Consider the following 23,069-nt stretch of genomic DNA (forward strand, 5'->3'; position numbering starts at 1 on the left):
GTGTCAAGAAATTAGGCGCCAACTCGGCATTCTGATCGGCATCTATGATAGCTTGAGGTGTAGGGTAAATGCCCTTGAAGAAATTGATATGAGAGGCCCATCAAGCTCTCAGCTGCCCAGCTCAATGGCAGAGATCAATCTTGTGCATCAGGCTACACAGAGGCAATCTTCAAGGCAGAATGCGCTGGTCCCAAAGGAACTAGTTATTGTTGATGACTCCATTGTCAGGGAGATGGGGAATATACTATGCAAGAAGGATAGGTGGAACAGGACCAGGATACGTCTGCTGGGGCAAAAGTTGATGACGTAGTAGAGCAGATGTCATCTTTTTAGGGCAAAATAGGTGATATTGTTGTACATGTTGGAACTAATGACATTAAGAGTAAGAGTACTCAACAAGTACAGGTCAATGTTGAAAAAAAGTCGCGAGTAAGTTTGAATGTGACAGTGTCTGCAATTCTGCCCAGACATGATAGGAGGGAGTATATGATGTGAGCCTTGTCAATCAATTCGGCCCTGGAGAAATTGCGCAAGGCTCAAGGGGTAGAATTTTTTCAGCCTGGTCTGTGCTTGTTAAAAGGCAAGACTGCTTCTACAGGAATGGGGTACACTTAAATAGAAAGGGTGCAAGAATATTTGCTGATGCTATCGAGGCAGTGTTAGGTGGGTCTGAAAACTGCTAGCTTGGGGGAATACACAGACTAAAAGGTTAACAGTGGCTGCAGGTGTAGACAAAAGTGATTCTTCCACTCTGCTTCTATTAGAATGGACAGCAGCCTGGAAAGCAAGACAATCGAAATTTCCAGGACTGCTGGGAGTCATAGCGGACATAGTGGAACAAATAAAAACATGAGCTGTGTTAGGGTAACTAAGAGTAGAAATAGGTGCATGTATACTTGCATGTACACTAATGCTAGGAGTATAGTTAAAAAATTTAATGAGTTTGAAGTGCTAGTCAAGATATCAAATGCAGATATTGTTGGGATATCAGAGACGTGGTGTCACACAGACATAAGCAGTGCTGAATTGGAATTTGGGGAGTACAATGTGTACAGAAAGGATAGACAGGGTAGGAAGGAAGGAGGGGTTATGCTTGTATTTATGCAGATGTAAATGATTATGTAACACTGCATACCATTGGCCATGAACATTTGTAATTGATGGGTAGTGCTCCTTGTAGATTTCTATAGACCACAGTCAAACACTTATTGTATTCAATTAACATGTTCTTCAAAGACATACAATTGGCTGTTGCTTTCTTTCAGTCAGTCACTGATAGTCTCTGTGAGCAGTTTATACACCAAGTTCTTTCAGATTGTTTTTTGGTTCTTTCACATTTGGATAACAACTCTGCTCTAAATAAATTACTCATTGCATTATGATTTTGACTGCAACATAAAAAGTTGTAAAATTAAAAACAAGAATGATTGTTCTAGTTTTTGTTTGTACTTGACTATAAACATTACTAAAAAGTTACCAGCTTAATACAGTAATACCCCGAAGTTATGCAATAGGTGGGTCCGACAAAATCGCTTAAGTCAAATTCGCGTAAGTCGGGGTACAACTTTGCATATAAATATATATAAATTTTGTTTAATTGGGACCAAGGACTAACAAAAACACTAGTTTAGAAGAAAAATATTTAATAATATTGTAGTTCTTTATACATATTAATACAAAATATGTATTAAAAAAATAAATGAGTTATGTAAAAAAGTTATTTCAATGTCGATGGCTTCATAAAATCTAACAAATTTGTCTGACGACACAGCGCCTTCTTTTTTTCATGCAGAATTTCTTCGTAGCAAGTTAATAATTTTTTTATTCCTTGCTTTGTAGCTATAACGCGTTCTTCGTTGGAGTCTATGTTTTCTGAAATTTTTAAGCCCTTTTCAATTGAGCTGAGACCTGTCAAGTTGTCATTGTCATGCTTGCAATTGCCATGTGCTTTTCTGGTGGAACTGGGTCTGAAGTGTCGGATACTTCAGTAATGCTTTGCTCACGCATCTCTGTGAGCTCATTCATTGGCAGCTCCTGACTATGTCAATCCAACAGCTCGTTGACATCATCACCATTGACTTCCAAATCTAATTGCCTGGCAAGATTAACAACTTCTTCTATCACATGAGCGACATGATCAGTTTCTGGCTTTTCGTCTCGTTTTTGAAAAAAAATGGACAAAGTTTCTTCCAGACACCATTCAATGTTTTTTTTGTGAATTTCATCCCAAGATTCTTCATTGATTCTTACAACATCTAAAACATTGAATTGTTTCCAGAAGTCTTTAACAGATACCCCCAGGGGCTCACAGCCCATACTCACCAGCTGTGAGCCCCAGGGGCTCACAGCTGGTGAGTATGGGCTTGGCACACCCAGGGTCCTGAGCTGGATATCATCATTCTTCTCCTTCTTGGTGATTCCTTTCTACTTCTCTCTCTCTCTCTCTCTCTCTCTCTCTCTCTCTCTCTCTCCCTCTCTCTCTCTCTCTCTCTCTCTCTCTCTCTCTCTCAGGGTAATAGGGAAAATTTTTTTTTGACTGGTGCAGCATAAGCCTCAGGCTTCCTTACACCATATGGCTAATAATAATAATAATATCTCACTATTTTGTCTCATAGCTTCATTCATCGTGGGTCGAAATTAATTAGGGTGGCAGGAGGGTGACCGGGTGCATTGTCAATAAGAAGCATCACTTTAAATGGAATCTGTTTAGACTTGCAATAACATTTGACTTCGGGTATGAAGTGGTGACCAAACCAGTCCTCAAAAACGGAAGCTGTCACCCAAGCTTTATGATTTGACTTCCAAATCACTGGTAAGCTAATTTTAGATATACACCAAACGAAAAAATCAAGAACCGCGTAACTCCAAGTTCGCGTAAGTCAAGGTATTACTGTACTTATCTAAAATTTGTTTTCAGCCATAAATTATAAGAAACAAAGTGATTATTTTTTAAATTCTGAAATGTATTTTGTTATGTGTTTTTATTATTATTATTATTATTATTATTAGCTATATGGTGCAAAGAAGCCCCAGGCTTATGCTGCACTAGCCAAAAAAATTTGAGTACCCTGAGAGAGAGAGAGAGAGAGAAGTAGGAAGGAATCACCAGAAAAGAGAAGAATGATGATATCCAGCTCGGGAACCTGGGTGTACCAAGCCCATACTCACCAGATGTGAGCCTCTGGTGTTCATTGATCGTAATGAAATATATTAAAATAATTCTACAATTATTATTCTTTTGGGGACAACAATAAGATCATGCTCAAAGGTGCCTCATTGACACAACATTTCTGGCTACTGCAATTTTTGTTCAAGACTCAAGACAGTCAAGAATGAAAAAAGACATAGGAGTGATTGTACATTTAATGTGAAGTTCTCTGAACAATGCAGACAAGCTGCTAAGACAGCTCATGAAGTTCTCTCGAGGATATACAGGAATTTTGCTGTGGGAACGAGGTGCTGATTATCCCATTGTACAAGATATTGGTTAAGCTGTATTAAATACTTTATACACTGATATTTCAGGATTGGAAATATCAGTTTAGGAAGAATCTAGATCTGTTAGAAAAGATGCAGAGAAGAGCAACAAGATTAGTCAGAAGCATAAAAGGTACGCTTAACCAAGAAAGACTTTTTCTGTAAATTTCAACATCTGGAAACTAGCACGTGCAAGGAGACTTGATCAAAGTGCTTAAGACTTTAAACTGGTTGCAGAAACTACATGCTGATGGCACTGATGCTAATTCTTCGATGACACAATGTAAAAGAACTTAAATTTAAATTGGAAAATGATAGTTGCAGGATGGGCATGTTGTAATTTGGCTTTCGACCATTTGACTGTTTGGAACAGTCTTGGAACATGGAGTTTTGGAAGTGGATAGTTTGAATAAATTTAAAGGAGGATTGGAAAAAATAATTTCAAGAGATGGGCAGATGATGTGGGTCTGGTTTTTTTGGCTGATGCTGTATAAGGTTACTTCCATTATTTAGTATATGTTAAATTTAGTAGTGACTTTATTATTATTAGTAATAAATTTATTATTTACTATTAATTTATTAATAGTAAAAATTTATTAAATTTAGTAATGAATTTATAAAGATAATTTGTTTGTCTCTCTCTCTCACACACACACACACTGCTGAGGGGCGCCTCCATAGCCAGGTGGGAAGGAGCAGCAGTGCTTCTTGATTAGACTGGGGTTCGAGCCCGTCACCACCAAATACGGAGGATGTGGAAAGGTCAGGGAATGACCACCGCCTATCCCGGAGCAATATGGCCTTAGTTGCTAATGCTCCTAAAAACCAAAAACAACAAACAAACACTGCTGAAGGTTTTGAGGTTTAATTAAACTTCAGATAATTATCAAAATAGTTAATTTTTAACTTTTAAAGTACTTAATGTGTAATCTACTTATTGTAACTTAAGAAAGCATGTATAAAAAAGTTTTAACTTTTTTATTTCCCTCTAACAGAGAAGTTCCCAAGGAGTTGATGAACCGTTTTTCTATCTTGTCAATGAATGGCACAAATTGTATATTGAAAAAATGGAATTTTTCAAAACTTTGACATAGGAAAAAATAATTCCCAGCACTGAATGTTTTAATTGCATTAGCTATATTAATGGCTATTACCAAAAAAAAAGCTTTGGCATTGTGACATCTTTTCTAAAATATACTGGTAATGACTAATGTTCTTCATATAAACTGTATTATAAATAAAATGAAGTTTCCACAATTTAAAAATCAGCATTACAGATTACCAGAGGGACTGTATATCTGTAGGAAAAAATATATGTATATATATACAATCAGCACTAGCACATTGTAACACATTTTTTTTTTAAAGAGAATGTGCCTGTGGCACTGGGTAATATCTCATATTACCCGGGTGCCTCAGACCAGATTTGCATGCTCTCCCAGCAATCTGAGCACACACACTGCTTATTTAATCTATTCCATTCCTAACATTTTATGCTATGTTTACTTGCTGGGGAAGGGATTTGTTACCGTGAAAGCTTCTTTACCTTATTAGAATTAATTTAGTTACTGTATTCACTGGTTCTACTGTTTTCTCCTTTTGCAAACATTTTTTTTATTGTAATATAATAATGTAATGTAACAAAACTATTTGAAAAGTTGTTTTCAGTTTCATTAATAGTTCCAGATGTCATTCAAGTGTTATATTTTTCAATAACCAATTCCCAGGAAGATCTTGGTCAAAATTTTTTTATGAGAAAATGGAATTTAAAATAAATATGCCCAAAAATTTTTGAATTTCAGTGTCCAAGGTTATTAGAAGATCATCAATCTACTTTAGTATCATTTACCTTGAACTTTAGTAAAGCTTTTAATATAACTATATCTCTAGAAGGCATGGTGTGTCCTGTCAATAGTTATACTAGCAAAGCTAGTATAGATCTCATCAAGTTTGTAGGCACAGATCTGCATGAGGGAAACGTGACTTCGAACTTCTCATTTTTACTTTAGAAAAGAATGTATTTCTCATTTTTCAGATTTTCTTAATTTATTGGTATAGCATTCACTAACGATGATTTCAACTTACTATAAAGAAAAAAAAGTAAACTTTGTCTAAATTTAATAACTTTATTAAAATTTTCTTTATTTAAATAAGTTAATGAACTTAAGTAAATATGTTAAAAACCACCAAAACAAAAATTCTGAGCAAAAGCTTCATGTTACAAGAGTCTAATTAAATGCCTGTGCTTATTTTTGAAACTGCCTCTTTTTTGTATAGCTGAGAAAAACAGAGTTCACTTATTTAATTTTTAGCTTAAAACTGTCATGTATCCATATCGGTATGCAGACGTTAATAATGTCAACTGTATAGTTTATTAAAAATGAAATACTGAACAAAGTGTGAAGTTGTAGAAATAAAAATTTATTTTGTACATCTTCGAAGTCAATTATTTTTCAAAAAATAATTGACTTCGAAGAGTGCAGCTCGCGACTTTTAAAGAGAGCAGTAGGTACACAAAATCTAGATGCTGCAGAAGAGATTGTGCTTAGCAGCAATGAAGAGAAGAAAATTAAATGAACATAGTGACAAATGGGCCTGGAGTACTGGGGTCCATAGTTTAACAGATATTTATTTAAAGTATACCCAGTATAAAATAAAATAAAATAAAATATTTCCAGTAGCTTTCGGAACTCGTGTCCCTTCGTCCTTTCAGTTGACGAAGGGACACGAGTTCCGAAAGCTACTGGAAATATTTTATTTTATTTTATTTTATACTGGGTATACTTTAAATAAATATCTGTTAAATGAACATACATTATCTCACATATAAGTATCACAGTTTGTAAGGTAAGACTTTTGTTCATTTATTACTATTTAAGTTACTATTATTATAAAAATAAAGTTAAAATAGTAAGTTATTACTACTATAAAAATTAAGTTTCCGGTAGTTCTAAAAAAATGGCAGATTTTTGTCAGCTTTTGGGACATAGCCCCCCTTTTTGTACTATGAGGGTTACCTGCATATACACTGATGAGCCAAAACATTATGACCAGTGAGTCATTATGCAAATTGAAGCAACTGCAGGTGAAGTATGGCACATGCACGGGTCGGGACACCACTATATAAAAAACACCTGATACTGAGCTCCGTTAATCAGTGTTACTCTTGTTCTTCAGATCGGAATGGCAGCGGACTTAAGCGAGTTTGACAAAGGCCAAATTGTAATGGCCAGACAACTGGATCAGAGCATATCCTAAACTATATGGCTGATGGGGTGCTTATGGTCAGCCATGGTTAGTACCTACTGAAAGTGATCCGAGAAGGGGAAACCCATTAACCGTCGGCAAGGTGTTGGATGACCACGGCTCATCAATGCCCAAGGTGAGCGAAGGCTCTGGTACGTGGCAACAGAAGGGCTAGCGTTCATCCCATGTCAAAATTATCCTAGCCCTACACCCAAAATTCTTAATTCCACACTGTATAACTTAAAACTCCTTTGTACTGACCCAACCTCTAGCACACCTTTTTTTTTTTTTATGGTCCTAGCTACTGAAATCCCAGGAAATTAGGTGGCAGGACCTGCCAACGTACTTATTTAAAAATACTGATGTACCTGGCTTGCCTCCATGGGGCTAAGTGTGGGCAACGTTGGGCCTCAGTAGGGGTCCAGCGACTAAATGGCCAGATGAACAACGGTACACGACACTACATCCAACAATATCCATACACTTTTAAATCTCTGGCCTTTACAGTGTTCTGTAACACACGACAATGTAGACTACATGGAGATGGGGAAACCCCTGGTGCCGTTAGACCCTAAACACACTTTACACCTAAACATCATTGCTGAACAGGTACACCCTTTCATGGCAACGGTTTTCCCTTCTGGTGGTGCCATCTTTCAGCAGGATAATGCGCCATGCCACACTGCCCAGATTGTTTGAGACTGGTTTGCGGAACATGAGGAAGACTTCCAGGCATTGCACTGGCCTCCAAATTCCCCAGACATCAATCCCATCGAGCATCTGTAGTTTGTTTTGGAACAGCAACTTCGATCTGCGGCATCTCAACCATGGATCTTACAGGAGTTGAAGGATCTGTTGGTTTCGTGGTGGTACCAGATACCACAAGACACATTTAGAAATCTTGTAGCATCCATGCCTCACCGGATACAAGCTGTTTTGTCCGCATGTAGAGGACCGACATCATATTAGGCAGGTGGTCATAATGTTTTGGCTCATCAGTGTATATATAGGGGTTCGCAAACATGTTTTGATTTTTTTAAGGGGGATGTAAATCTCACTAGTTTTGGAACCACTGCCTTAATACATTATAACAGAATTTATTTAATTTTACCTTAACCTTACGTTCAATTATCTGGAAAATTTTGCTATCCAAAAGAGGACTGACATTAATTATTCCAGATAATTGATGCTCTACTGTAATACAGTAATATTACAGTAAATAGTAATAGTGTGTGGTTTTACACAATGAATGTATCTGTGGAAAGGGTTGTGCTCTGTGATCTTACAGGCTTAGGCATGTTCAGACCTAACATAATATCGCTTACTTTCACAGAGTAGACTTTTCTTTCTGTTGTGTGCCAGATATCACTTGGTTAAGATCGTTATTGTGTGTGATCTTTTTCTTTAAATGTTGTGTATACTTTTTAAATGTTTTTGTGCATTTACAACTTAAGATGGCTCGTAAATGTATCGATCAACCTAATAGCTTTTATTATATATTTGTTGAGCTAACTTTTGAATCACAGCGACAAACCTTCACTTATCTAGTTAAAAAAGCTTGCAAACTTTATTTTGGATGTAAAGTGGGTGATCATGAGAAGTTTTGGGGTTCTCATTTCTGCCGAATCAGTTGTGTTGAATTACTTACTGCCTGGTTAAATGGATCTTTTGGAAAGGATAATTCTACAGAGACTTTTTGTTTAGCAAAAATTTCAAGGATTACCTCTAGATCTAAACATCCTATAAAATATCCAAAAATACCATGTACCAAAATCACCAGAAACTTACAATCTGTTTGAAGAAGAAGAAGAACCAGATGATTTTGAGTTTGATGGTTGGGACTTAGAATCGCCATACAGAAAATCAGCAAGTTAGTGACTCCACATATACAGACATGTTCATCCTTGAACCCACACTTAATCTCTTGAGAGGAGCTAAATGATCTTGTTCATGATCTGAACTTATCTAAAAATCAAGCTGAACATTAGGCTTCTAGGCTTAAAGGATGGAATCTGATTCAAGAGGATATCAAAATATGTTATTTTCATAAACATCAACAAACATTTATACATTTATTTTCTTAAGAAGGCAATTTGGTTTACTTGCAGTTATATAAATCCTTTAATGGAACCTCTAGGACACATGTGCATTCCAGCTGAATAGCAGTTATTCATTAATTTTTAAAAAGTAAGTTTGAAAGCAGTGTTGCTCCATAATGGAAATACATTATCATCAGTATCCCTTAGCATATGCTGTGCAAATGAAAGAAACTTATGATAACATGAAACTTCTTTTGATAAGCATCAAGTATTAGCAGTTTTCTTGGTGTACCTCTGGTGACCTTTAAGTGGTTGCTCTTTTAGTAGGCCTACAACTTGCCTGTACTAATATTGCTGCTTTATTTGTGGTAGAACAGTACAGATAAGAACAACCATTATGTTTAAAAAACAGTTACCTCAAAGAAAAGAACTGGTTCCAGTTAAGGAAAATGTTGCAAAAAACCATTGGTTACTCCTGATAAAAGTTTAATTACCACCATTGCATACTTTGTGTAATGAAAAATTTTGTCGAAGCAATGGATCAAAATGGAGGAGGTTTTCTCTATCTGAGAGAGAGCAATTTACTGGACTCAGTGAGAACAAAATCAAAAAAGAGCATATTGGTGGGACCCCAAATAAGAAAACTGATGAAAGATGAACATTTTGAAAAATAGTTAAAATTAAGCTGAACAAACTGCATGGAACTCACTTAAAACAGTTATTGAAAAAATTTTTGGGAAATTTTAAGGCTGTAAATTACCAAGAAATAGTCAATGGGCTTCTCAAGGACTATGTAGTTATGGCATCTAATACGGCCTTAAAGATACAATTCTTGAATTCACATTTGGAATTCTTTCCAGAAAATTTAGGAGCTGTCAGTAATGAGCATGGGAAGCATTTACATTGAACTATTTCCACAATGGAAAAGAGATACCAGGGCAAGTAGAGCCGAAGCATGTTAGCTGATTACTGTTGGATGCTGAGGAGGGATGGTCTACAGCAGTGTTTCTCAACCTTTTTTTTTAATTATCGCCCCCTAAAGGACTTTTTTTAGACAATTTCTTTCCTAATCGTCCCCCATGAAATTTTAAACAAGAAAATACTTTATGCTTTACTCTTTTTATTCAGTGGGATACCTGAGCCTGATGCTTCTTAGCTAAAAGTTTAATGTTCGGTATGATGCTAGTAAGTTTAATTCTGTCTCCTCTTGAACATAAATCAATTCTGTTTCTTTCCTTTGTTAATATTTTATTTATTGAACTTTCAACCACATAAGACGTAAAACAAAGAAATACTTTGGCTATTTCAGACCACATTGTTGGATAAAGAAGATTAGTTTATTTAACTAACTAGTTAACTTTATTTAACTAACTAGTTAAATAAAGTTAACTAACTCGGCCATCCATCCTTTTCGAATTTATTTGCATTCTTCGTTACATTTTAATTTAATGAGTACTTGAATTTCTTCACTAGCAGACCTGGCATCACATCCAATTGGATCTAACATCCATGGCTTCACTTCAAAAGAAAATAAATCTGAAAATCTATTTTTCATTTCACCTTTTAATGAATACAAATGATCTGAATAATTCTTAAGATCATTCTGGGTGAGCGATTCATTGATTTCAGCTAACTCTTGCTACTGTGAAATTGTTTTCTCATTAAATTGCTTTCAAATATTTGCAGTTTTTCACTGAAGGCTATTAATACACGTTTGCAGTCTATCACTGTAATTAATTTCCCTTGAAGTTGAAGTGATACTTCATTAAGTTTTCAAAAAATCCAAGTCATATAGTATATGTTGTTTTTTGTGTTTGCCGATCTCCATTGCTAAATCTGTCTCCCCCTTTCTAAAAAACAAATTTTCATATCGAAAAGGTTTACAAATCTTGTTAGACGGTTTATTTTAGCAAGCCATCTGACTTCTGTATGTAAAAGAAGCCTCACATACTGTTCTTCATTATCAACAGCTTTGTGACTTTATTTTATTGATGGTTTTAATAACTATACTGAGAGATTGAAAAAGAACTGGACTAATACTTTTTGCAACCAGATGATCTCGCTGCACAATGCAGTGTATTGCAAGAACTTCGAGACATACTTCCTTTAGGTGGGCTATAAAACCTTTGTCTTCCAACAAAGGAGGTAGCACCATCAGTGGCTCAGGATACCAAATTTTCCAATGGTACTTGCTTTCCATCAAATCATGTTTTTACAGCAGCAAAAATGGATACTCCATTACAGTCAGTTTCTATAGATTTTAGAAACAACATCTCTTCTTGCAATTTACAATCATCATTGAAATAACAAACATATGACATTAGAAGGGCCTTATTGTCAGTAGCTATGGATTCATCAATCTGAATAGAACATTTTCTCATTTCTAGTTTGTCAATTAGCTGCTCTTCCATGTTAACTGACATCTCATCGATTCGCCTTCGAATTGAATCGCTGCTCAATGGCAATGCTTTTAAAATGCATTCCAGCATTTTAAAAGCATTAAAAAGAAGGCATTTTAAAATTATCAAAAAACAGTCTCTAATGCGGGCCATATAACAGTCTCAGTTTTTGCAATGATTTCTGCAATTTTATAAGATGCAATCATTCCGTCGTCATTTGTTTGTGTTCTTTTTAAATAAGGAAGTAATAGTGTTAGTAGTTTTAAATTTTTTAAATATTCAATATGTTTACCAATTCTATCAGGATGTTTCCTTTTTAAGTGATCTAAAAGTCTTGATGGTTTCATAGCCTCATTTGAAAAAGAACTATTACACATAAGACACATAGGCTATCTTGAGTTAAATGGGCTTTCAATAAAACCATAAGCTAGATATTCATTCAGATACTGTTGACACTTTTTATTTTCAGCACTTGACATGATTGGGGACGGGTTGAATAACTACAAAGAATTAAATAATAAAATATAAAAAATAATAACTCTTATAAACCCATATTGCTCACAAAAGCACTGTGGATCAAAAATAAACAACTTCCACAAGGAAACAATAAATCAATACCAATTGTCTCTTAGAAAATAGAAACAATAGACTGAAACATTTCCCGATCCCATCCATCCTTCATATATTGACCAATGAAACAAAAGAATGAATAAATAAATAAACTATGCCCACCATGCCGCTGCCAAGGTCGCAGCTGTCGGAAAGGCACAAAGGCCAAGGATTGCGGAGACATTACCTCTGAAAGCACTTAGGAATTTAATCCCGATGAAAGGCAAAGATGGTTGAATTAAATGACACCCACTATTTTCCTTTTATCAAAATTTCTCACTCGCTTCTAATATAATAAACCTATATGTTAAAAATCAGTTGTCTCGGGAAAAGAAAACCCAATGAGAAAAATTAAATATTAAGGAATAAGATGTCGTCGAGTAGGGTTGAACTTTGGAGGGTCACAAACCATTGTAATACTCATAATTTTCTCCCCCTCCCCAAAACCAATTTTTGCCCCCTTAGGGGCAATATCTCCCTGTTGAGAATCCCTGGTCTACAGGAAAAATACAGCAGGATATCATCTGAAGCTACATTCTAATTCAGTTAAAGATAAAAAGTAAGTTCATTTTAAAAATATATATATATATTCTAGTGTTAGCTGTTAATGTTTGTATAAAACTGTAGGTGATGGTCAAATGATTTGATATTTGAAATCAGCAAAAAAAAACAATACTTTCAGATTCACTTACTTTGATATGTTTCACAGAAAAAAGATATTCTTTTGTTTATCAGTGTTATTTTATACATCCAGTTCATTTGTTATTATTATTATTATTATTAGCCATATGGTGCAAGGACGCCTGAAGCTCATGCTGCACCAGCAAAAAAAAATTCACGAGTTACCCTGAGAGAGAGAGAGAGTCAAAAGTAGAAAGGAATCATCAAGAAAGAGAAGAATGATGATATCCAGCTCAGGACCCTGGGTATGCCAAGCCCATACTCACAGATGTGAGTACCTAACAGATTGATCACACAAGAACATCTCTTAACAAATCCATGCTGTCAAGGCAGTATAATGCATTTCCCCGTAGAAAGTACTGCATTAATTCTTTATCAAGTAACTTGATTGTTTACCTGGTACAGAAGTCAAGCTAACATACCTGTAATTACTCATGTCACCCTTTGATCATCCTTTGTCAATTGGAGATACATTCCCACATCTCCAGTCCATAGGGACCCCCCCCTGAATTCAAGAATGCATTATGATTATGGCTAGTGGTTTGTTTACTCCTTTTGCTGCCTCCCTTAATATAATTGGATCGATCCAATCCATGGCAGGCCTTATTTACATTTCCCTGTCAAAATATTTGTTACATTTTCTCAACAATTTCTCTTCCACTTTCTTAGTTACCACAAAATCAATCAGCTCTGTGGTTTATTGCCATCCTCATAATGGTATTGTAGAATTAATAAAATAATAAAATTAATAATAAAATACAACTATTAAGTAGAATCTGGTGAGTATGGGCTTGGCACACCTATGGTCCTGAGCTGGATATCATCATTCTTCTCTTTCTTCGTGATTCCCTTCTACTTCTGACACTCTCTCTCTCACTCGGGGTAATTCAGAAATTTTTTTTTTGGCTGGTGCAGCATAAGCCTCAGGCTTCCTTGCACTGTGACTTGGCGCATTATGGCCTTAGCTGCCAATGCGCCATAAAAAACCAAATCAAATCAAAATCAAATCCTTGCACTGTATGCCAATAATAATAAATAATTTCTGTAACTGTGTGTAATATATAAGCAGAAATATACGTGTATGCACTTAATTAAATCTTGCTCTTAATAGTTGTCTGTCCTCGAAAATTGAATGTACTATTAATTTCGTGTTATATTTTGTGTCTATAACTTTCTTTTTTTCTTTTATTTTTAGAATTAATATTTTTTATTTCCTTTTTAAATAATGTGTGAAACACACCATTTTTAAATATTTAATTTTCTTACATCAAAATAAGAATTTAGATACATTAAAGTAGAAAATGGCAATGTTATTTATTGGAATACCAAGGTTAAAATGAGATTTTAAGGTGGACTGTGGAATAAAGGATTTCATCCCTACAAGAACTAACATATAGGTTAGTGCAAAAGCATCATTTTAATATAGCCATCTACCAGAGTAGTTAAATTAATTAATTAAATTGGCATCGTTTTGGTTATATCTGATATTGTGAATGCCTTCACAACGAGTTGCCATGGTATTGTAGTACCTCGAATAAGTAACACTTCACCAGTGGAAAAGACTACTGTTACTTATTCTCAGTGGATACCACCAGCCAGAGGTACCGTTTCAAAGCTTGTTGACTTCTCCCTACAGGTACCCTGGTGTTGCAATAATAACATTAGCATTAGCATTAGCAGAGGCATATGATGCAAGAAAGCAAGCTTATTCAGCATCAGCCAAAAAAAACAAAAAAAAAAAAAAAAACCACTCCCATTTCACCCCTCCGTTCGTTCGAAATACCTGTCCAGTTGAGCTTTAAATTTGTTTAGGCTATCAACTTCAACAACCAGTGATGGAAGTCGGTTCCACCAACCAACCACCCGCTGGCCAAAGGCAAATTTCCGCACATCTATCCGACATCCGTCCTTCCTCAATTTGAATTTATGCCCTCTGAGGTGATTATTCTGAGAAAGATGAAGAATCCCATTGGCATTGAGCATGCTCAAACCATTCAAAGCCTTATACACCTCTATCAGATCACCTCGCCGGTGCCTAGTCTCCAGACTCTGTAATTTGCAAAACTTAAGCCTTTCTTCGTAAGAGCAACCCTTTGTTCCATTTACTAATCTTGTTGCCCTTCTCTGTACCCGTTCCAGCAGCTCTACATCCTTCTTGAAATGAGGCCTCCAGACCTGTATACAGTACTCAAGATGTGGCCTTACCATTGCCTTATACAAGGGAATAATCACCTCCTTATCCCTGCTAGAAAAATTCCTGTATATCATTGACAAGACACCATGAGCTACTCTTGCAGCTCGTCTGCACTGCTCAGAGAACTTCATATCTGCCTGCACAATTACCCCCAGGTCCTTTTCATTCTCCACCACTGTCAGTGTAGTACCGCAGAGTTGATACATTGCTCTGGGGTTACTGTTTCCCATATGCAGCACTTTACATTTGTCGATGTTAAACCTCATTTGCCACCTCTCAGCCCATCTGTTCAACCTGTCCAGATCCTGTTGCAGCAGCATAGCGTCAGTATTGTCCTTAACGACCCTGCCAACCTTTGTATCATCTGCAAACTTGGACATTAAACTTGATATCCCATCATCAATATCATTCATAAACACCGAAAACAACAACGGACCCAACACTGAACCTTGAGGAACTCCACTAATAACATTAGTCCACGTTGAGCAGTGTCCATTGATTACCACTCTCTGTCTTCTGCCACTCAACCATCCCCTTATCCATAGCAGCAATTTGCCTCCAATGCCACACTGCTCCAATTTGTGCAGCAGTCTTCCATGTGCAACAGTATCAAAAGCCTTTCTAAGATCCAAATATATAATATCAAAGTTATTCCCTGCATCCAGTTCTTTTGTGACTACATCATAGTATCCAATCAAATTGGTCAGGCAAGACCTGCCCTTAACAAAACCATGCTGCGTCTGAGCTATAACTGAATTCTTGTCTAGATGATCCTGCAGTGCTTCTTTAACCAGTGCCTCCATTAATTTACCTGGAACAGAAGTTAAACTAACAGGTCTATAATTACTTGTGTCAGCCTTTGAACCTCCTTTGTGAATTGGGGTCACATTTGCACATCTCCAGTCCATAGGTACCTCCCTTGAGTCCAAGGAAGCTCTCATAATTATGGCTAAGGGTTTGCTTACTTCCTTTGCTGCCTCCTTTAATATAACTGGATAGATCCCATCCACCCCAGGTGCCTTTTTTATGTTTATCCCCAACAATCTCTCCTCCACTTTCCTCTCAGTTATTACAAAATCATCCAGCTCACTGCCAATGTTTACTTTACCTACATCATTCTCCTTCCTGAATAACTCCTCATGCGTGAATGTAGATGCAAAATACTCGTTTAGATTGTTAGCCACCTGAGCAGGATCCTCAACTGTTGAACCATCAATATCCAGTGGACCAATCTGATTCATCCCTTTCCTTTTCGAGTTCAAGTATGTAAAGAACTCTTTTCTGTTTTTCTTTGCATCCTTTGCCAAGGATTTTTCATAGTCTGCCTTTGCCTGCCTAATCTCCTTTGTGACTTGGTTACAGACCAACTTATATCTATCATAGGCTTCCATGTCACCCATTAATTTGTATGTATCCCATGCATTTTTCTTCTCTGCCACATGTCTCATTAGTTCATCTGACAACCATTTAGGCCTAAACCTTGAACAATATTTCTTAGTTGGTATGTAAAGCCTGGTAGCCTCCAAGATTAGTTCCTTGAATGCTTCCCATTTTGAGTTTGCTGTTGGTAACATCATCACTTGGTCCCACTGTATAGAATTTAAATACTGTCTCAGACCATCATAGTCGCCTTTACGAAAACAAAAACCCTTCCCTTTACCTCTGATGGTAGTTACCTCCTTGAGTAAATCCCACTTCAACACACTGTGATCACTGCCACCTAGTGGTTCATTTATCTGCAGGTTCTTAATGCATGAGGAATCACTACTGATAATCAGATCAAGAGTATTGCTCCCTCTCGTTGCCTCACGAACATGCTGATGTAGAAAACAATCATCCAATAAATCCACAAAAGCCTTGCTAGTGTGCGAGTGACCAACCCACAAATTCCAGTCAATATCTGGGAAATTAAAGTCCCCCATTATAAGACTCTCTGATTTACTGGCCCACTCTATTTCCCTGTACAATATCTTATTATACTCATCAGAGTCATTAGGCCTATAGCACACTCCTACTCTCAATTTTGATTTCCCTATGCTTATGTCACACCAAACTGACTCGACGCTGCCCTGTCCATCGATGTCGACTGGCTTCACTTCCTTGGACTTTATGTGTTTCTTAATTAATAGCATAACCCCTCCTCCCCTCCTGTCCTGTCTATCCTTTCTATACACATTGTATTCCCCAAATTCCAGTTCCGCATTACTTATATCTGTGTGACACCACGTCTCTGATATCCCAACAATATCTGCCTTTGATGTTTTGAGCAATACCTCAAATTCATCAAATTTATTTACCAAACTCCTAGCATTGGTGTACACGCAGGTATACATGCACCTGTTTCTATTCTTAGCTACCCTAACACAACCCATGTGTTTACTTGTACCGCAATGACTACCAGCAGTCTCTGAAATATCCTGCATCCTGTTTTTCAGACTTCTGCTCATTTCAATAGAAGCAGTGCAAGAATCACTTCCACCTCTGCCACTGGCTACTGTTAATCTATTAGTCCTTGTATCCCCCCCCAACTAGCAGTTTTCCGACCCACCTAACACTGCCTCGACAGCATCAGCAAAAATTCTTGCACCCTTTCTATTTAAGTGTATCCCATCCCTGTAGAATAACAACCCAGTTATGAAGTATAACTTCAAAATATTAGCATTAGCATTAGTGGGGGCATATGATGCAAGAAAGCAAGCTTATGCAGCATCAACCAAAGAAAAAAAAAAAAAAAAACTACTCCCATTTCACCCCTCCATTCATTCAGAATACCTGTCCAGCTGAGCCTTAAATTTATTTAGCCTATCAACCTCCACAACAAGGGATGGAAGTCTGTTCCACCAACCAACTGCCCGCTGGCTAAAAGCAAATTTCCGCACATCTATCGTACGTCTGTCTTTCCTCAATTTGAATTTATGCCCTCTCAGGTGATTATTCTGAGCAAAAGGAAGAATCCCGTCGGCATTGAGCATGCTCAAACCATTCAAGACTTTTTACACCTCTATCATATCACCTCACATGTGCCTATTCTCCAGACACTGTAATTTGCAAAACTTAAGCCTTTCTTCGTGAGCAACCCTTTGTTAAATTCACTAATCTTGTTGCCCTTCTTTGTACTCATTCCAGCAGCTCTACATCCTTCTTGAAATGAGGCCTCCAGACCTGTATACAGTACTTAAGGTGTGGCCTGCCATTGCCTTATATAAGGGAATAATCACCTACTTATCCCTGCTAGAAAAATTCCTGTATATCGTTGACAAGACACCATGAGTTACTCTTGCAACCCGTCTGCACTGCTCAGAGAACTTCATATCTGCCTGCACAATTACCCCCAGGCCCTTTTCATTCTCTACCATTGTCAGTGTAGTACCACAGAGTTGATACGTTGCTCCGGGATTGCTGTTTCCCATATGTAGTACTTTACATTTGTCAATGTTAAACTTCATTTGCCACCTCTCAGCCCATCTGCTCAACCTTTCCAGATCCTGTTGCAGCAGCATAGCATCAGTAGTGTCCTTAACAACCCTGCCAACCTCTGTATCATCTGCAAACTTGGACATTAAGCTTGATATACCATCATCAATATCTTTTATAAATACAGAAAACAACAATGGACCCAACACTGAACCCTGAGGGACTCCACTAATAACATTAGTCCACGATGAGCAGTGTCCATTGATTACTACTCTCTGTCTTCTCCTCCTCACCCATCCCTTTATCCATAGCAGCAATTTGTGCAGCAGTCTTCCATGTGCAACAGTATCAAAAGCCTTTCTAAGATCCAAATATATAATATCAAAGTTATTCCCTGCATCCAGTTCTTTTGTGACTGCATCATAGTATCCATTCAAATTGTTCAGGCAAGACTTTCCCTTAACAAAACCATGCTGTGTCCGAACTATAACTGAAGTCTTGTCTAGGTGATCCTGCAGTGCTTCTTTAATCAGTGCCTCCATTAATTTTTCTGGAACAGAAGTTAAACTCACAGGTCTATAATTACTTGTGTCAGCCTTTGATCCTCCTTTGTGATTTGGGGTCACATTTGCACATCTCCAGTCTATGGGTACCTCCCTTGAGTCCAAGGAAGCTCTCATAATTATGGCTAAGGGTTTGCTTACTTCCTTTGCTGCCTCCTTTAATATAGTGGATAGATCCCATTCACCCTAGGTGCCTTTCTTATGTTTATCTTCAACACTTTACTCTCAGTTATTACAAGATTATCTAGCTTACTGCCAGAGTTGAATACACCTCTGGCATTCCCCTCACTGAATAACTCCTCACGTGTGAATGTCGATGCAAAATATTCATTTAGTTTGTTAGCTACCTGAGCAAGATCATCAACTGTTGAACCATCAATATCAAGTGGACCAATCTGATTAATCCCCTTCCTTCTAGAGTTTACATAAGTAAAGAACTCTTTGCTGTTTTTCTTTGTATCTTTTGCCAAAGATTTCTCGTAATCTGCCTTCGCCTGCCTAACCTCCTTTGTAACTTGGTTATAGACCAGCTTATATCTATCATAGGCTTCTGTGTCACATGCTAATTAATATGTATCCCATGCATTTTTCTTCTCTGTCATATGTCTCATTAGTTCATCTGACATCCATTTAGGCCTAAACCTTGAACAATATATCCTAGTTGGTATGTAAAGCCTAGTAGCTTCCAAGATAAGTTCTTTGAATGCTTCCTATTATGACTTTGCTGTTGGTAACATCATCAGTTGGTCCCACTGTATAGAATTTAAATACTGTCTCAGACCATCGTAGCCCTTTTTACGAAAACAAAAACCCTTCCCTTTACCTCTGATGGTAGTTACCTCTTTGAATAAATCCCACTTCAGCACACGGTGATCACTGCCATCTAGTGGTTCCTTTATCTGCAGATTCTTAATGCATGAAGAATCATTACTGATAATCAGATCATATGAGAGATGTCTGATGGTGTGCTGTGACATAGACTATAAAATATTTAAGGGCAAAGCCCTCATGCTACGAGGTAGAATGACTAACATATAGGTTAGTGCAAAAGCATCATTTTAAAGCAGTTAAAATGATGCTTTTGTCATTCTACCTCATAGCATGAGGCCCTTAAATATTTTATAGTCTATATCACTGCACACCATCAGGTATCTCTCATAATAATGACAATTGTTATGAGAGATCCTGATTAAAGTTGCAATAATGACAATTCATAACTGAATTGTCATTATTGCAACACCAGGGTACCTGCCCACCCACTTAGGAGAAGCCAACAAGCTTTCAAAAAGTGCCGTCTGGGTGGTGGTATCCGCTGAGAGTAAGTAACAGTAGTCTTCTTCACTGGTGAAGTGTTACTTATTCAAGATACTACAATACCATGGCAACTTGTTGTGGAGGCATTCACAATATGAGATATAATCAAAATGATGCCAATTTAATTAATTAATTTAACTACTTTGGTAGATGGCAACGTTAAAATGGAGCTTTTGCACTAAACTATATGTTAGTCATTCTATCTCGTAGCATGAGGCATTTGCCCTTAAATATTTTATATCCCTACAAGAATAATTCCACTGATATGATCTGAGCAAACACTTACATCAGGCGATTTAAAACAGTTATTAAATACAACCAAGGAAAACAAGAAAATTCCAAAGTGGAGACCATCACCAAGTTGTGAACTGAGGTGGCTAGAGCATCTCTCACCTCAACCATGTTCTGCTTGAGATTGTTATTCTCATAGGTAAATGAACAAGCTGTGCAAAGTCAGTACTACTTATAATAGCCCCACCATCTTGCCAATTTGATTCTGTTTGAGTAAAAAACAGAAGCCACCTGGAGTTTTTAACATTTAAATCTCCAAGGAAAATTATCTCGCTGTTAGAAGAGTCAAGTTTTAAAGAGAACAAGTTAAAGAGTTTGAAATGATTAGTATAGTTTGGCAAACAATAGAGGCAACAGATGGCGTAGACAGGTTTTAAGCCAGAGAAGATCAAAAAGAGGAGCTTACAAATTACTAACTCTCTAACATGGAATATTGGTACTTATGCAGACATGCATATGTACCAATTTTAAGCAAAAGGAATCTAAGTGAATAAATAGGACAGCTGAGTTGAGCAGTAGTTGAATCAACCGATAATTGGTATTCTTTAGAAAAAGTATGTTGGGTTAGGCAGAATGTAACTGAAAATGGTCATCATTGAGATTGGAACAAAGACCACGAACATTTTTGAAATGAGCGAAATATTTGAGAGGTTTAGATTGCAGATAAGTTCCTGCTATTAGTTTGATTATTGATGATGTTCTCGGTTAAAAAAAGGTGAAGAGAATATGTATAATGTAACGAAAGTTTTGGATATGGCATACACATGGCAATAACACCCAGCATCTTTATATATAACCTGGCCTCGACAATACCCCCTTCCCTGCAGACATACACCATTTTGGCTCCCTCCAATCACTATCTGCCAGAGATATACACCAGCTGATCGTGAGGCCTACTAGAATGTTGCCCTCGTGAGTAGCACAGTTGGTAGGATCACTATCCTCCCCTGCCCCCCACTGGGTGGAAAAGATGAGTTTGAATCCTGTCTATGATGGGAGGAATTTTTATGGGTCTTTCACACCATGGCTGTGTTAGTAGGCCACAGGCAATGTAGCGTGGTTTTTTCCTCCCGCAAACAGGTTTTTTTGCCAAGAAACAGAAAATCGACCGCCGAACAATTTACAATGTGTGTGAAGCAACATGACCTTAGTTGCTTCTCCTAAAATCCAATAACAACAACAACCTGGAGAGTTACCAATGGTTTATGTCCAATTGCTTATTATCCAGCTTGTGAATACTATTTTAAACTCCCGCATAATGTAATGAAGGATGGATATCCACCCTTCTTGCCATGATGCTCATGATAACCTTAAAAGTCATCAATTATACTACATAATGAAAAGATGTGGGTTGTCAGAACTTTGGTCTGACACAAAACATAGGTGTTTCCATTTCAAGCCTCCAATAAGCAAATAGGTGGAATTGCACAGGTTAATGAGAGTTGGTTAGCACTTAGTATTGCATGGTAACACAGGCCAGCATTCCTCCCTATAATGTGGATGCCACACCTGGATTCCTGCTTACATTGATTCACACGGGGCATTACACCCAGATTTACTACTACAAGTCCCACCATTGTGAAGCAGCAATTAGATGATTTGGTTGACGCGTACAAAGGGCATTTATGAAAGTTGATCCATTTGCCTTGAGTGTCACGCGAGTATCAGTTCCATCTAGCCATTTAGCCATTCTAGGTAGCTAGCCCTGCTTGTCATACCTGATAGAATTCCTACAACAGCCTCAAGGACCATTACTGGAAATTGAAACACCTAGACAGCTCTGTTGGTCCATTTGCCTTGAGTCGTGAATATCAGGTGCATCAGCATTTTAGACTTCTAAGTAGGTAACCCTGCATGTTATAGCTGAGAGAATGCCTGCAATAGCCTTGAGGACCAAAGTCTGAATGGCATCAAGGACCATTTCTGGAAATTGCAATGCCTGAAGACTAGATAGCTCCGAGATCTGATTGAGTTTTTGAAGGCTTTAAAAGGGATATAGAAAGCTATATGCTGATATTATACTGCCTACTAATGAGACAACATGCTCAATAGAGGAAATAAATTTGCATTGAGGAAGATGGTTACAGGATGGATTTGTTTTTCCAACAAACAACGTCCCATCTGGTCTTGTTGGAGTTGGTAGTTTGAATAAATTGAAGGAAGAAATAGATTAACTGTTACAGGGAATAGACAGGTAAAATGGGCAGTGTTTTTGTTTTTTTTATCTGATTCTGCATATGCTTGCTTTCTTGTATCATTTCCCACTAATGATAATAATGGGAAGGGACGCGATTAGTCCAGTGGTCACAGTGTCAGAGCACCATACAAAAAAAAAAAAAAAAACACACAGAGAGAAGAAAAACTCGAGCAAGTCTTCATCAGACCATTACAAGGATGAAGTGACAGCTGAGACAAAGAACAGCGCCAACTCTGTTGCTCCCATGTCTACCACCCACCACTGGATGCAAAATGCCAAAGCCAAACAGGTTCACCTCCAGAGCTGGAGGAAATTTAGAAGTAAAAAAAGTGAACAGTACATTGAGCAAGATAAAGTCAATCCCGGTCTTTTCTTAGACATAGTGGTCGGGTCGCAAAGTTGGAGACAGTCTCATGCAGGTTACAGTGATGTTAATGTTGCTGTTTCCCATATGGCTGCCACAGCTGAAGGACAAGACAAACCAGCCCAGCCAACTGGAAGTGTTTGCTGCATAAGTGCAAGAAACACATCGGAATGAATATAATCATGCGATTGGCGCACTATGGCCATAGTTGCCGATATGCCTAATAAATCCCTAAACAGACAATCATGCGATTGCACTATGAGATAACAAAGCTAGAAACA

General features: G+C 37.4%; 1 protein-coding gene across 3 annotated transcripts in view; it reads left to right on the forward strand.

Moving 5' to 3' along the window:
- Positions 1 to 4,723, forward strand: part of LOC150076414 (intraflagellar transport protein 27 homolog) — a 107,038-nt gene extending 102,315 nt beyond the window's left edge. For all 3 annotated transcript variants that reach the window (XM_090387680.1, XM_090387678.1, XM_090387679.1), the window contains one exon: positions 4,473 to 4,723. In XM_090387680.1, coding sequence (XP_090243806.1) covers positions 4,473 to 4,492 — 20 coding nt within the window. In that variant the 3' untranslated portion in view covers positions 4,493 to 4,723. The remainder of the gene's footprint in view (positions 1 to 4,472) is intronic.
- The last annotated feature ends 18,346 nt before the right edge of the window (positions 4,724 to 23,069 follow it).

Source organism: Mastigoproctus giganteus, chromosome 13, assembly GCF_048544385.1.
Source record: "Mastigoproctus giganteus isolate SK-2022 chromosome 13, ASM4854438v1, whole genome shotgun sequence".
Lineage (NCBI taxonomy): Eukaryota > Metazoa > Arthropoda > Arachnida > Uropygi > Thelyphonidae > Mastigoproctus > Mastigoproctus giganteus.